This window comes from Gorilla gorilla, chromosome 13 (assembly GCF_029281585.2).
Source record: "Gorilla gorilla gorilla isolate KB3781 chromosome 13, NHGRI_mGorGor1-v2.1_pri, whole genome shotgun sequence".
NCBI classification, from domain to species: domain Eukaryota; kingdom Metazoa; phylum Chordata; class Mammalia; order Primates; family Hominidae; genus Gorilla; species Gorilla gorilla.
In genome coordinates, this window is record NC_073237.2 from 100947921 (window position 1) to 100964455 (window position 16535).

Consider the following 16535-nt stretch of genomic DNA (forward strand, 5'->3'; position numbering starts at 1 on the left):
ATAGATAAGCACAGTTTTATGACAGTATATAAAAAGGGCATCCTCCTCACAATAGTAGGTGAGAAAGCTTTCCTAGAAAAGGTAATAGATAAGAACAATCCTTCCAGTTTAAGAAGACGCCACACACAAATGCATAATGATGAAAATGCAAGCCAGGCGCAGTGGCTCAACGCCTGTAATCCCAGCACTTTGGGAGGCCGAGGCGGGCGGATCACCTGAGGTCAGGAGTTCGAGACCAGCCTGACCAACATGGTGAAACCCCAACTCTACTAAAAATACAAAAATTAGCTGGGTGTGGAGGCAGGCGGCTATAATCTCAGCTACTCGGGAGGCTGAGGCAGGAGAATCACTTGAACCCAGGAGGCAGAGGTTGCAGTGGGCCAAGATCACACCATTGCACTCCAGCCTGGGTGACAGAGTGAGACTCTGTCTCAAAAAAAAAAAAAGAACAAAAAAAAAAAAAAGAAAGAAAGAAAATGCAGTATTATGGGGAGACTGAGCAAAACTCATCATGGTCAGTGCAGAGCATTTGGGACATCAGTAGTGGCTCCAGAGTTAGAGAGAACTAGAGGTGACAATGTGATTAGAGGATGAACTAGAGGACTTTTGTTGAAGCTGCAGAGCAAGCACATATTTTCCTTTAAGTTGTATTTCTCTATTAGGATGTCTTTTGTGAGGAGACTGATGGCGATCATGGGGAAACAAAGTCCTCCTAATAATTCCTCCTTAACACAGTCATGGGAGGAGACATGGTATACATTGGAGAAAGATACCTAATAGGTTAGGATAGGCCTGTGTAATGGGTTGATTCAGTGTCTTTGGCGAAGTTACTGTTTCCCTTTCTCTTGTTTTGATCTAAATCCTGAAATATTTCACTAACACTTATAAGCTGAAAAGAATAAATTAAAATTTAAAATAAATTCTGAAACATGGACTTCTTCACCTGGGATCTTTTCTGAATAGAAAGAAAGACAGCCATTCTTCTTCCTTCATCTTTGTATCCTCGACATCCCTACCTATAGGGTAAACACATAAAGCATACCCTTAGAATGACACTGTAATGACAGAGGCACCCGAATGTGTGTTCTGATCTAGGGAATCTAGGAGTGGCTAACCCAGAGATTTGTTCTTTCTCTGTGATAAACAGCCTGTCCCAAACATGGGCCGTGCAGGGAATTGGGTCCCTAAGCTTTTGGTTGGATGAAGGTTGCCAGGTGGAGGTTGTTAAGGAGAGAATTAAGTGAAAATGCCATATAAAACTGCATGATTTTACAGGTAGTTGTCTTTTTTCTGTCCAGCCCACCACCCCAGACTCTCTCCCTGTATGTAATTCCCTAATAAACCCCATGTCTCATTTGCTGACTCTGGGTCTCTTGGCCTTTTGCACCTGGTGCCGCCCATATTGAGATTAATAGGGGTTTAGCACAACACCATCGCCCAAGATGCAAGTGGTAAGTTTAGTGTTCTTTCTATACTAGCACAAATTTGTTTCTTCTCCACCTCTTCTTTCCCTCCACTTTCCTCTACTTCAAAACAGCTATGCCCTATCTAATTAAAATGGCTACCGTAACTGCCCACTTTGTGGGAACAAATCCATATGCCAATGTAGATAGAGACAGGAAAAAGAAGTGCAAGACAAAGGGAATATTTTCCAATATACCAACACATTGGTATCATCTAATTTTTTGTAATCTCCTCCCAAATCATGGTGTAGGTAGTACTCTCTAAGAGGAAGACAAAGGATATGGAAAGGGAATGGAGAAACTTTTTCCCTTCATCTCCCTGGAGCCACTACTGATGCCCCAAATGGTCTGCAAAGACCATGCTTAGTTTCTTCTAGTCTCCCCATAATACTACATTTTTCATCATTATGCCACAGGGAGCTAGGAGGGCTTGCCATCTATGACAACCCAAAGAGTAAGCATTCATCCTGTCTTCAAAGTCTCTGGATATGAAAAGGCCAAAGCAAAAGTGTGGTTGTAGGGTCAGAATAAGATCAGTAAGAAATATTCTCATTCCACAAGGAGAGCCCAGCATAGATATAGTTCTTGTGGTAATAGTGTAACAATGTATGAGACACAGCCCTTTATATAAGACATCTTAACACAATACTTGGACATATCAATGTAATGAACGTGAAACGAATGGAGCACATTGAGTTTTCAAAGATGTGGCACTAATGTTATAAATGGGAGTAGTTTCTCAAAAGACTCTAAGCTGCATTTAGATTTGCAGAGTGAGGGCAGGGGCTGTGGTATTTTAGATACATTACTGATAAAGGCAAAGTGGGCTGGGCATGGTGACCCACACCTGTAATCCCAGCACTTTGGGAGGCTGAGGAGGGTGGATCACCTGAGGTCAGGGATTCAAGACCAGCCTGGCCAACATGGTGAAATCTCATCTCTACTAAAAATACAAAAATTAGCTGGGTGTGGTGGTATGCGCCTGTAATCCCAACTACTTGGGAGGCTGAAGCAGGAGAACCACTTGCACCTGGGAGGCGGAGGTTGCAGTGAGCTGAGATTACACCACTGCACTCCAACCTGGGCAACAGAGTGAGACTCTGTCTCAAAAGAAAAACAAAGAAAGAAAAGAAAAAGGCAAAGGTGATGAAAAGGACTTTTGTATCATTACTCTTGATCATGCTTTTTTTCATAGCTGTGAAATCGCCTTCTACACATAGAAAACTGAGCAGACCAGGCAGGGTGGCTCATGCCTGTAATCCTAGCAGTTTGGGAGGCCAAGGTGGGAGGATCACTTGAGGCCAGGAGTTGGACACCAGCCTGGCCAATATGATATGAACCCCGTCTCTACTAAAAATACAAAATTAGCCAGGTGTAGTGGAGCATGCCGGTAATCTCAGCTACTCGGGAGGCTGAGGCAGGAGAATCGCTTGAACGTGGGAGGTGGAGGTTGCAGTGAGCTGAGATCACGCCACTGCACTCCAGCCCAAGCAACAGAGCAAGATTCCGTCTTAAAAAAAAATACAAAAACAAAAACAAAAAAAACAGCGAGAGAAAAGAAAAGAAAACAATCAAAAGCTACAGGAAAAAGTAAGTGGTCCAGCCTTCAGAGTTCTCCATCACATCACATATGATCAGAATCACAAGTAAATGATGTTTGCTGTCTCACTGTACCCCAACAGAAGATACATTTTTGTAATAGTCTTCTCTTGCGTGGAATCTGTGTAGTAACCAATGAGAGAGAGTAGTGTATGGTGGGTAAAAGGGCTGATTCTACAGCCAGATGGCTAGATATTGAATTCTGGCTTTAGTATTTACTATCTGTATGACCTTGAGAAAGTTACTTAAACTTTTCTTTGTCTCTGTTTCCTACTTTGTAAAATGGCAGTAATACTACACTTAAGAAGAGAGAATCCCAGGGCCTGGAAAAAAAGCTGTACATGCTGGGACCCAGACTCCTTAATCTCTGGAAGCTTCTAGAACAGTCCTCCAATGATTCTCAGACTCCTAACAGGTTTTTGAAAGAAGTGCAGTGAAATGTCCCACTGAGAACAAAAATGTTCACAGTCTGTCAAGTGTGGTTTCAAACTTTAAACCTTTTACCTTTAAAAAGCTAAATCTACTTTTCCCTTTTAAGATTGGTAGATCTAAATATTATACTATAATTCATAAAATGCATGTGTATAAAAATACATTTAATATTATATCTTGTATAAGGTAAATATAATTATATTACATATATGCATACACACACACACACACGCACACCACACACACACACACACACACACACAAACACACACACACATATATGCCATGTTGGAACCATTAGGTTCTAGGCACCTAATATTTTATCTAATTCTAACTATAAGAAATAATTATTGCTTTTTCCAAGCTTACTATGAACTATCTGCAACTCAGAAAAATAAACAACTTACCAAAGCTACATCCAGGTTAAATGATATGTCACCGGCAGTGTATAAAATCTTTTAAATGGAGGCCAGCTTCATCAAAAAAACAGCTTTAAGTTCAAAATCTCTTTCTACATTTGAAAGCAGCATGTTCCTAAACTTTATTTGATACTTCCCAGAAGAATTCTGGCAGTATTGGTAGCTTTGAATGTGCTGCTGTGTAGTCCCAAGATATATTGGGTTTCTCAATGTCTCAATTTTCATAATCAATAAAACTAGTACAATATCCATACTGTTTTGCTTACTGGGAGTATTCTAAGAATCAAACACAATATCGGAAGCAAATTTGTATTGAAAATCTGTAGATGTACAGATTTACAGATTTTGATGTATCAAACATTTCAATTTACCTGAATCATGTCCTTTTCTATACCCAGCAGGCAGGTGACCTAGAACACATGGAGACAAGAAATTACTCTGCCATGACTGAATTCTTTCTGGTGGGGCTTTCCCAATATCCAGAGCTCCAGCTTTTTCTGTTCCTGCTCTGCCTCATCATGTACATGATAATCCTCCTGGGAAATAGCCTCCTCATTATCATCACCATCTTGGATTCTCGCCCCCGTACCCCCATGTATTTCTTTCTTGGAAACCTCTCATTCTTGGACATCTGTTACACATCCTCATCCATTCCTCCAATGCTTATTATATTTATGTCTGAGAGAAAATCCATCTCCTTCATTGGCTGTGCTCTGCAGATGGTTGTGTCCCTTGGCTTGGGCTCCACTGAGTGTGTCCTCCTGGCTGTGATGGCCTATGACCGCTATGTGGCCATCTGCAACCCACTGAGGTACTCCATCATCATGAACGGAGTGCTGTATGTGCAAATGGCTGCATGGTCCTGGATCATAGGCTGTCTAACCTCCCTATTGCAAACAGTTCTGACAATGATGTTGCCTTTCTGTGGGAATAATGTCATTGATCATATTACCTGTGAAATCTTGGCCCTTCTAAAACTTGTTTGTTCAGATATCACCATCAATGTGCTTATCATGACAGTGACAAATATTGTTTCACTGGTGATTCCTCTACTGTTAATTTTCATCTCCTATGTGTTTATTCTCTCTTCCATCCTGAGAATTAATTGTGCTGAGGGAAGAAAGAAAGCCTTCTCTACCTGTTCAGCGCACTTGATTGTGGTCATCTTATTCTACGGTTCAGCCCTTTTTATGTACATGAAACCCAAGTGAAAGAACACTAATACATCTGATGAGATTATTGGGCTGTGTTATGGAGTGGTAACCCCAATGTTAAATCCCATCGTCTATAGCCTCAGGAAAAAAGAGGTCAAAGAGGCTGTAAAGAAAGTCCTGAGCAGGCATCTGCATTTATTGAAAATGTGAAAAACCTTGGGCATGCGATATCCTCAATGGAGCAAGAGAGCTTGTCTTTTGTATTTAGATACTGCAAAACCTACTGTCACGAGAGCTTGTGTGTTTGCAAAACCAACTATTAGATTCCCATTCTTTTCAACGTAGAATTTTCATGCTCATGTAACCTTCTTAATAGTGCCTTGTCTGCTGGGTTTGTAGCTGTAAGCAGTTCTGCAAACTGGCCCTATAAAAATATTGATGCTGTCCATTAAAATGAATCTCTCTCTCACTCAGTCTCTCTGTCTCTCTGTCTCTCTTTCTTCTCTCTCCTGCCATGTGTGTGTCTCTCTCCACTCCTCTGATTTTCTGTCCTCTCTCTCTATTCTGCTACTCTCTCTCCTCTCCTCTGTATATTTTCTTTCTCTTCCTTTCTTTTCTCTTGTCTCCTTTCTCAGTCACTTTGAAGTGGATATATAGTTTTTGTTGTGCAGCATCCCTGCACAATATTGCCACCCAATTGACAGATCTGCATAATATATATTAATAGAAAGATGTATATTTTTCTTTTAATGAACCAAAGTCCCCCACTCTCAGTCTATGTTGTACATGGTGGGGCTGACCCAATCCTCTGAAAATAAAGATAAGCATGGAAGAGGTCTTGGCAAAAAAAAAAAGAAAGAAAGAAAGAAAGGATGTCTAATTCCTCTAGTCATAGTGATTGGTATAGTGCAGGACGTGACCCGAGCCATACTAATTAGACTCCATCCCAGGAATGCTGCCTTTGTCAGAAAGACACACTCTTTTTTGAAATGGTGTCTAAACTGGTAGAATGTTAACTCAGAATTCCTACTGGCAACCATTGCCAATATGTGAGGACAGCATGAGAATGAAAGCAGAGCTGAGATACAGAGTGTGCTTGATGGTGTCACTTTAACTCTTGAACGCAGCTGTAGCTAAAGCCAGATTCACCGTTGCAGATTTTATTTATGAGTCAAATTAGCATTTTATGAAAAACTAATTTGACCTGGATTTTACCACATACGACAAAGTAAATCCTAATAAATCCTTTGTCCTATCTTCCTCTCCATCCTCTTACATTTTAAGGCAATAATAATAATAACAAGGTATGTAATCTGAGAGGTTCCAAGTTCTCCAGCCTGTAGGAGTTCCCTTTCTCATTAATAACTAAATTACAATAATCTAACCTCTATTCTGCATTACTTCAGGCATTTCAGTCATCTCCCCAATTATTTCTATGGAGCATTTATGTTTCTAATTTTTTGTTCTCATATTTTTCATCAAATTGATTTATGGACTTCTTACCACTTTTCTCTGTGCTTCAATCAATATATTGGTACTTGAAATAACTGCATTTTTCTTTTCTACATAATGTTTTTTAGTTTAATAAACATTGTCATTTGGTGGATTATGGTAGATTACTGTGTTATATATAAATACATATAAGTAGTAATAAGCCAAATTAAGGCAGAATTCCCTTAAGGGTGTTGCATATCTGATTTTGTCCACTCTGGGGACCAGAATCATAACTGTAATAGATTAGACAGGGCTCACTTAATTCAGTTATACAGAGATATAATTCCTAGATTATATGGAACTCAGAATTTGACAAAAACAAAAATAACTAATCTATTAATCTACAGGATAAAAATTTTTAAAGCCTGGTATGGTGGTGCATGCCTGTAATCCAAGCTGCTTTGGAGGCTGAAGTGGGAAGACTGCTTGAGCCCAGGAGTTCGAAACCAGCCTGGGCAACATAATGAGATCCCATCTCAAAAAAGTGAGAGAGAGATTTTAAAATGTTTTTAATTCCTTACCATGGTATACCAGACCCATATAATCTTAACCCCACCTAGTTTTACCACTTCATTTCCTACCACCTAACGATATTCATTAGACTCTCATTACACTCTCATTTCACTACCTTCTTGTTTCTCAAATATGCCAAAGCCTTTGCCTTTATTATTCCTTCTATCTGGGACACTCCTCCCCTCAATCTTCCAAGGGTTCCCTCTGTCATTTCAAATAAGTTTTTGCATAAATGTCTAATATATTCTTCTTATAAAAGTTGTAACATGTTTTTTTTCCATAGCATTTCACTCCTTTAAAATGCTGTATATATTTATCTTTTCTATGGATTTATTGTCTATTTTCTACAGGAAAGTTCCTTGCAAGCAGGTACTTCTCCTTATCTATTGCTATCTTTTCCCAGTGTGTAGATCAATGAGAGGCAAATAATAGCTAATACATAGGCATTGGATGTGAAAAAGCATTCTGTAAAGCAATATTATGCACTTACTTTGGAGTATATTCATACATAAATGTATGCTTCCTTCTGACTAAATAACTAGCAGGAACCCTAAGACCAGTAGTTAAAGGACTATATTCTATACATTCCCAGTACTATCTTCTTTCCACACACTTTTCAATCCAGGTTCTGTTGATTCTCTTATATGTTGACATGAGCTTCTCGTTCCATAATGTCTGTGCTGAAATCAGTCACTACATCTTGCAGGAATTTGATTTGTCTGGAGAAAGTCATTTGTCATTGCATTTGAAAATACAAAGACAATTTTAATATATGCTTTATTAATTGATTTTTGTGAAGGTTTGTTTCAGAGTGTACTGCAAATTACTGCATACGTGTTGTCCATTGCTATGGAAGTACTTTTGTTTCATTTTTCCCTTCTCTTTTTAAAACGTCAGAATAAATTTCTGTCTCAAAATTTATCTAAGTGCTTGTTATCTTTTTTGCAGATTCTATCGTAGTCAATGTTTTCTATTGTGCTGTTGGTTGAAGAGAGGATAGTAATATAATTCTACTGCTGTACAGAGTCCCTTCTTGATTAAGGTCCAGGCAGTAAGTTTCCTATTTTACACTAACATACTACTTCCTGGGAAACTCCATTTGGCATACCCTCTGATAGAAATAATTCAGTGAAATACCAATTATTAATGTAGTAACTGCTTGAAAAAATAGAAGATAGTATTACCAGACTCTAAAAACATTTACAAATGTAACATCCTTGAAAGAATATTTGATTTTTGATTCCAAATATCTCTTACACATAATGTTAAAAAGGTTAAACTCAACATAACACAAATTTTGGGCCGGACGCAGTGGCTCATACCTGTAATCCCAGTACTTTGGGAGGCCGAGGTGGGCAGACCACGAGGTCAGGAAATTGAGACCATCCTGGCTAACACGGTGAAACCCCGTGTCTACTAAAAATACAAAAAATTAGCCGGGCGTGTTGACACAAGCCTGTAGTCCCAGCTACTCAGGAGGCTGAGGCAGGAGAATCGCTTCAACCTGGGAGGCGGAGGTTGCAGTGAGCCAAGATCGTGCTACCGCAATCCAGCCTGGGCGACAAAGCAGAGTCGAAAGAAAGAAGGAAGGAAAGAAAGGAAAGGAAAGGGGAGGGGAGGGGAGGGGAGGGGAGGAGAGGGAAGGGAAGGGGTGAAGAAAAGAAAGAAAGAGAGAAAGGAAGGAAAGACAAGAAAAAGCTCAAATGTCTCAAAACTATAAATAATTCTTAATTGGGAGAAATATACTCACACCTTAAAAAACAAATCAACAGTACTAGAGACGAAGACATTTAAGTGAAAATTTTTAAATGTATCAATAAGGAGGGCTACTTTTATAAGGGAAAACGCATATACTATTGTCAAGAATAAAAACTTTTTTCAGACTGATCATTTTAGAAGAAATTGGAAAAAGAATATACTTGTAAAAAAAGACAAATGAGGCCGGGTGCAATGGCTCATGCCTGTAATCCCAGCACTTTGGGAGGCTGAGATGGGCAGATCACGAGGTCAGGAGTTTGAGACCAGCTTGGCCAACATGGTGAAACCCCGTCTCTACTAAAAATACAAAAATTAGCGGGGCATGGTGGCACGTGCCTGTAATCCCAGAAACTTCGGAGGCTGAGACAGGAGAATCGCTTGAACCCAGGAGGCGGAGGTTGCAGTGAGCCGAGATCGTGCCATTGCACTCCAGCCTGGGTGACAGAGCAAGACTCCGTCTCAAAAAAAAAAAAAAAAAAAACTGTAGTAATTTTAGGTTGTCATGTTCAGAGTGAATAGTATTATCTCTAGTTTTATTTTCCCCATAAACTAGATTCTTTCAACTAGTTGGAAGAATAGGTAATTTCAACTATGGAAGCATAGGTAATTCCCATAATGCATAAAAATACTTTAAATCATACATGATAAATACTACATAAAATACTTTTAAAATAATGTATATCGTATTATTTTGAAACTGAGGCTAAGAATAATGGGCACCCTTGTAAAATCCTAACTTGAGAGAGAAAGTAATGCTAGCTTTATTAATACCTCTCATCACTTATTTCTAGAGGCTGTTGTATGGAACTCAGTCATGGGAAGAGGATCCTCCTTCTCCATCTAACAATCTACCTGAATGGCATCACTTGTGTGCCTTACTGTTTAAAAAGCATAAAAATCTAAATTTACAGTATTAAAAAAATGACAGAGGGAGGAGGGTAAGCTTCTTTTATATTACCTGTAGATCTTTATTAAACTGGACTTCATAAGTGTTTCTGATACATGAAATTTTTCTTGGCATGCCATAAATGGTTTTCCAAAGAAATTTAGGATGATCACTTCCAGTATGGCCATGTAAGCTCCTAACTCTAATGCATATAACAGTATAATGGATACGGATATGGACAAAGTACATAAAACAAACATCAGTCAATGTAAAAAGCAGACAGATTCAGGATGGATTTGAAACTCAGAAAAAGGAAAATTATGAGTTGAGTTGGAGAAGATCAAAGATCATCTGGTGGCTATCAACCAAACCATCCAGAGGCAAAACTCCTTATCTGAAGAATTTAGAAGTAATTAGACTTCCCTATTATCTAAACAGGCATCTGGTACCAGGCTTCTTTCCCCCAAATTAATAAATAACTAGAATTTCTATACATCTCAGGAATGCATGCATGTCGAAACTCATTGTGCAAACTTTGCTGACATCAAGGCACAAAAATGCCTACAAATATAATCATTTATCATGACCTACAGGACTAATAAGATCCAAATTGTCCTTAAACTCCTGCTTTAAGGTCCATACATACCTCTAAAGAAAAATCCACTGCAGTGTGCTCAGTCCTCTCTTGCTGAGTCGCACTCAGAAGAGTCGCACTCTTCTGCAGAGTTCTCTCCTTCTAATAACACTTTCCTTTTCAAACCTATACTGTTGTCAGTAAATTCTTCTTACCACCTGTGAACCAACCACTTTCCACTGCCAGGGCTCTAACATCTCCCCCTGCAGAGTTGTTCACATTTATGGCTTTTAGCCCAAGGGCAGTCAATGCTGCATAGGATAAAACTCTGACAGAAAATTGCAGTGACAAGTGTAACCACTTTAAAATGGCAGGGAAACCTGAAAAAGAAAAAGCTAGAGAGAAAAAACCATGAACTGGGCAACATACACTCTGCCCTAATTCTGGTTGCCCCAAGCCCTGCATGCATGGGGAAGACTTAATAAGCCCAGCCACAATAAAGAGCTGAAATAAGATTCAAGACAGAATGTCTCATTTGAGTAAAATCAACTTAATTACCTGTTAAAACAAAAACATCAACATGTTTAAATAACAGATGCTACAGTCTTCACAACATTACATCCACCATGTCCAGATACAATCCCAAATAACTCTATGTCCAAAAAAAAAAAAACAGAAAAATGAGTCCTAATCTAAAATATAACAGAATCAACTGAGACCAGTTTTGAATAGAACCAGATTAGTAAAAGATTTAAACAGGCACTTCACCAAAGGAGATACACAAATAACCAATAAGCTCATGAACACATGAATGTTCAACATCAGTAGTCGCCATGGAAGTGCAAAGTAAACCACAAGAGTTTCACATCATCCAGAATGCTGAAAATTAAAAAGATTGATAGCACCAAATATTCAAAAGAACGGGAAGTAACTCTCTATATTCCCAGTAAGAATGTAAATGGTACAACCACGTTGGGAAAGGGGCTAACAATTTCTTATAAAACGAAGCATATACCATACACCTATAATTCATCAATTATGCTCCTATGTATGTACCCAATAGAAATGAAAGTGTCTTCAGAAAGAGACTTATACAAGAATGTCCATTGCAGTTTTTTCATAATAGCCAATCACTGGAGATAACCCAAGTGCCAATCAATAAGCAAATGGATTGACAAACTATGGTCTAATCATACAACAAAATACTACTCAGTATGGTGAAAAAAAAGGAATAAATTACTGATACATGCAACAATGTGAATGGATTTCAAAAACAATGCTAGATGGAAGAAGCCTTCAAAATAGAGTACATACTCAAGTTCTGAAATAGGTAAAAATAATCAGTGGTATTAAAATATCAGAAATGTGGTTGCCTTGGTATAGCTGCAGCACAATAATTAATATGTTTTAACCAGTGTGTTTAAGTATTTACATTTAATGTGAATATTTATGTTTGATTATTCATACTCATTTGGTGTTTGTTTTTAACATACTATGCTTTTTAACTTTTTTGACAAGTTTCCTGCCTTCTATTGAATTGATGAGATTTTCTTTGCTTCCTTTTATTCCCTTGACTGCTTTAGGATTATTATATCCTATTTCTATTGTTGTTGTATTTCCCTTAAATTTTTATGATAGTTGTTTAACTTACCAAATTCTCTAGTTAGTATCTCTGCAATCCTCCTGAATATTATAGAACTTTAAGATGTTTATATCTGATTTCTAACTGCCACATAGTCTTCCATGTTATTGATGTTTACATTTTCACCTTGTATTGTCCCCCAGTTTATGGCTATCTTTTTAAGTAAAATTAGTGACCATTTGGATTGACCCATATATTTGCCAATTTCTTTGCATACTATGATTTTTTTTCATGCCATGGCTTTCATCTGGGTACAGTTTCTTTGGGGGGGGCATTCTATGTATGGTAAAAATCTCTTGGTCGAAAAGTATCTTTATTTGGCTTTCTCTCTTGAAAGATGGTCTAGTCTGGTATAGAATTGTAGGATTTCAGTTATCTTTCTTGAGCAATTTAAAAATAAGTTTCCTTTGGCTTTGGGTCCCTATTCTAATGGATGACACTTCTATTCTTTATTTTAAACTATTTGACAAAATAAATACTATGCATATTACATGATATTAAAACTTAATGGGATTATTCATCATTAAGAGGAGTCTGATCTTCATTGTTCTTATTTCTATTTGGATGCTTTCGTACATTATTTTATTTAATCCTCAAAATAATCAGTATCTTCATTTTATACAGAAATAATAGTATATGGCCAGGCACAGTGACTCAAGCCTGTAATCCCAGCATTTTAGGAGGCCGAGGTGGGAGGATCACCTGAGGCCAGGGTTTGGAGACCAGCCTGGCCAACATGGTGAAACCCTGTCTCCAATAAAAATACAAAAATTAGCCAGGTGTGGTGGTATGTGCCTATAATCCCAGCTACTCGGGAGGCTGAGGCAGGAGAATCACTTGAACCTGGGAGGCAGAGGTTGCAGTGAGCTGAGATCACACCATTGCACTCCAGCCTGGGTGACAAGAGTGAAACTCTGTCTCAAAAAATAAATAAATAAATAAATAGGTGGTGGCTGGCAAGATGGCCAAATAGGAACAGCTCCGGTCTGCAGCTCCCAGCAAGATCAACGCAGAAGGCGGGTGATTTCTGCATTTCCAACTGAGGTACCCAGCTCATCTCGCTGTGACTGGTTAGACAGTGGGTGCAGGCTACAGAGGGCTAGCCAAAGCAGGGTAGGGCGTCACTCACCCAGGGGTCAGGGAATTCCCTCCCCTAGCCAAGAGAACCTGTGAGGGACTGTGCCCTAAGCAACAGTGCCCTCCAGCCCAGATAATATGCTTTTCCCATGGTCTTCACAAGCCACAGACCAGGAGATTCCCTTGGGTGCCTACGCCAACCAAGGGCCTGAGTTTCAAGCACAAAACTGGGCAGCCATTTGGGCAGACACCAAGCTAGCTGCAGGAGTTTTTTTTCATAACCCAGTGGTGCCTGAAACGCCAGCATGACAGAACCGTTCACTCTCCTAGAAAGGGGTCTAAAGCCAGGGAGCCAAGTAGTCTAGCTCACTGGATTCCACCCCCATGGAGCCCAGTAAGCTAAGATCCGCTGGCTTGAAATTCTTGCTGCCAGTACAGCAGTCTCAAGTCGACCCGGGATGCTCAAGCTTGGCTGGGGGAGAGGCATCCGCCATTACTGAGGCTTGAGTAGGTGGTTTTCCCTTCACAGTGTAAACAAAGCCACCAGCAATTCAAACTGGGTGGAGCCCACTGCAGCTCGGCAAAGCCGCTGTAGCCAGATTGCCTCTCTAGATTCCACCTCTCTGGGTAGGGCATCTCTGAAAGAAAGGCAGCAGACCCAGTCAGGGGCTTATAGATAAAACTTCTGTCTCCCTGGGACAGAGCACCTGGGGGAAGGGGCAGCTGTGGGCACAGCTTCAGCAGACTTAAACGTTCCTGCCTGTGGGCTCTGAAGAGAAGAGTGGATCTCCCCGCACAGTACTCGAGCTCTGCTAAGGGACAGACTGCCTCCTCAAGTGGGTCCCTGACCCCTGTGCCTCCTGACTGGGAGACATCTCCTAGCATGGGTCAACAGACACCTCATACAGGAGAGCTCTGGCTGGCATCTGGCAGGTGCCCCTCTGGGAAGAAGCTTCCAGAGGAAGGAACAGGCAGCAATCTTTGCTGTTCTGCAGCCTCCACTGGTGATAACCAGGCAAACAGAATCTGGAGTGGACCTCCAGCAAACTCCAGCAGACCTGGAGCAGAGGAACCTCACTGTTAGAAGGAAAACTAACAAACATAAAGGAATAGCATCAACATCAGCAAAAAGGACATCTACACAGAAACCCCATCTGAAGGTCACCAACATCAAAGACCAAAAGTAGATAAATCCACAAAGATGAAGAAAAACCAACCCAAAAAGGCTGAAAATTCCAAAAACCAGAAGGCCTCTTCTCCTCCAAAGGATCACAACTCCTCACAAGCAAGGGAACAAAACTAGACAGAGAATGGGTTTGATGAATTGACAGAAGTAAGCTTCAGAAGGTGGGTAATAACAAACTCCTCTGAGCTAAAGGAGCAAGTTCTAACCCAATGCAAGGAAGCTAAGAACCTTGAAAAAAGTTATAGAGGAATTGCTAACTAGAATAATCAGTTTAGATGAGAATATAAATGACAGAGCTGAAAAACACAGCACGAGAACTTCGTGAAGCATACACAAGTATCAATGGCCAAATCAATCAAGCAGAAGAAAGGATATCAGAGATTGAAGATCAACTTGATAAAATAAAGCATGAAGACAACGTTAGAGAAAAGAGTGAAAAGGAATGAACAAAGCCTCCAAGATACATGGGACTATGTGAAAATACCAAACCTGTGTTTGATTGGTGTACCTGAAAGTGATGGGGAGAATGGAACCAAATTGGAAAACACCCTTCACGATATCATCCAGGAGAACTTCCCCAACCCAGCAAGACAGGCCAACATTCAAATTCAGGAAATACAAAGAACACCACAAAGATATTTCTTGAGAACAGCAACCCCAAGACGCATAATCATCAGATTCACCAAGGTTGAAATGAAGGAAAAAATGTTAAGGGCAGCCAGAGAGAAAGGTTGGGTTATCCACAAAGGGAAGCCCATCAGACTAACAACGGATATCTCCGCAGAAATCCTACAAGCCTGAAGACAGTGGGAGACAATATTCAACATTCTTAAAGAAAATAATTTTCAACCCAGAATTTCATATCCAGCCAAACTAAGCTTCATAAGCGAAGGAGAAATAAAATCCTTTACAGACAACCAAATGCTAAGAGATTTTGTCACCACCAGACCTGCCTTACAAGAGCTCCTGAAGGAAGCACTAAACATGGAAAGAACAATCAGCATCAGCCACTGCAAAAACATACCAAATTGTAAAGACCATCGACACCATGAAGAAGCTGCATCAACTAACGGGCAAAATAACCAGCTAGGATCATAATGACAGGATCAAATTCACACATAACAATATTAACCTTAAATGTAAATGGGCTAAATGCCCCAATTAAAAGGCATAGAGTGGCAAAATTGGATAAAGAGTCAAGACCCATCAGAGTGCTGCATTCAGGAGACCCATTTCACATGCAAAGACACAAATAGGCTCAAAATAAAGGGATGGAGGAAGATTTACCAAGCAAATGGAAAGCAAAAAAAAAAAAAAAAAAAAAAAAAGCAGGGGTTGCAGTCCTAGTCTCTGATAAAACAGACTTTAAACTAACAAATATCAAAAAAGACAAAGAAGTGCATTACATAATGGTAAAGGGATCAATGCAACAAGAAGAGTAACTATCCTAAATATATATGCACTCAAAACAGGAGCACCCAGATTCATAAAGCAAGTTCTTAGAGACTTATAAAGAGACTTAGACTCCCACACAATAATAGTGGGAGCCTTTAACACCCCACTGTCAGTATTAGACAGATCAACGAGACAAAAAATTAACAAGGATACTCAGGACTTGAACTCAACTCAGGACCAAGCAAACCTAATAGACATCCATAGAACTCTCCACCCCAAATCAACAGAATGTATATTCTTCTCAGTGCCACATTGCACTTATTCTAAAATTGACCACATAATTGGAAGTAAATAACTCCTCAGCAAATGCAAAAGAACAGAAATCATAACAAACAGTCTCTCAGACCACAGTGCAATCAAATTGGAACTCAGGATTAAGAAACTCACTCAAAACTGCACAACTACGTGGAAACTGAACAAATTGCTCCTGAATGACTACTGGGCAAATAACGAAATTAAGGCAGATATAAGTAAGTTCTTTGAAACCAATGAGAACAAAGACATAACATACCAGAATCTCTGGGACAGATCTAAAGCAGTGTTTAGAGGGAAATTTATAGCACTAAATGCCCACAGGAGAAAGCAGGAAAGATCCAAAATCAACACTCTAACATCACAATTAAAAGAACTAAAGAAGCAAGAGCAAACAAATTCAAAAGCTAGCAGAAGACAAGAAATCAGAGCAGAACTGAAGGAGACAGAGACACGAAAAACCCTTCAAAAAAATCAATGAGACCAGAGCTGCTTTTCTGAAAAGATTAACAAAAAAGATAGACCACTAGCCAGACTAATAAAGAAGAAAAGAGAGGAGAATCAAATAGACATAATAAAAAATGATAAAGGGGATATCACCACCGATCCCACAGAAATACAAACTACCATC

At 39.5% G+C, this 16535-nt stretch overlaps 2 protein-coding genes across 9 annotated transcripts in view; one reads left to right on the top strand and one right to left on the bottom strand.

The window, feature by feature from the left end:
• The window catches only part of LOC101150014 (olfactory receptor 13C9), a 219929-nt gene that overhangs the window by 162363 nt on the left and 41031 nt on the right, over positions 1-16535 (bottom strand). For 2 of the 8 annotated variants that reach the window (XR_010130311.1, XM_055350362.2), the window contains exon 2: positions 944-1016. The exons of 4 other annotated variants lie outside the window; for them this stretch is intronic. The gene's annotated coding sequence lies outside the window, so the exon portion shown is untranslated. Of the gene's footprint in view, positions 1-943; positions 1017-4284; positions 4324-16535 lie in introns of all 8 variants that reach the window. 2 more of the 8 variants (XR_010130310.1, XR_010130309.1) reach the window with 1 other exon arrangement.
• LOC101150373 (olfactory receptor 13D1) lies at positions 4313-5277 on the top strand. The gene is given in 1 exon segment (XM_004048389.4): positions 4313-5277. A coding segment is annotated over 1 exon segment (945 nt). The 5' UTR covers positions 4313-4332.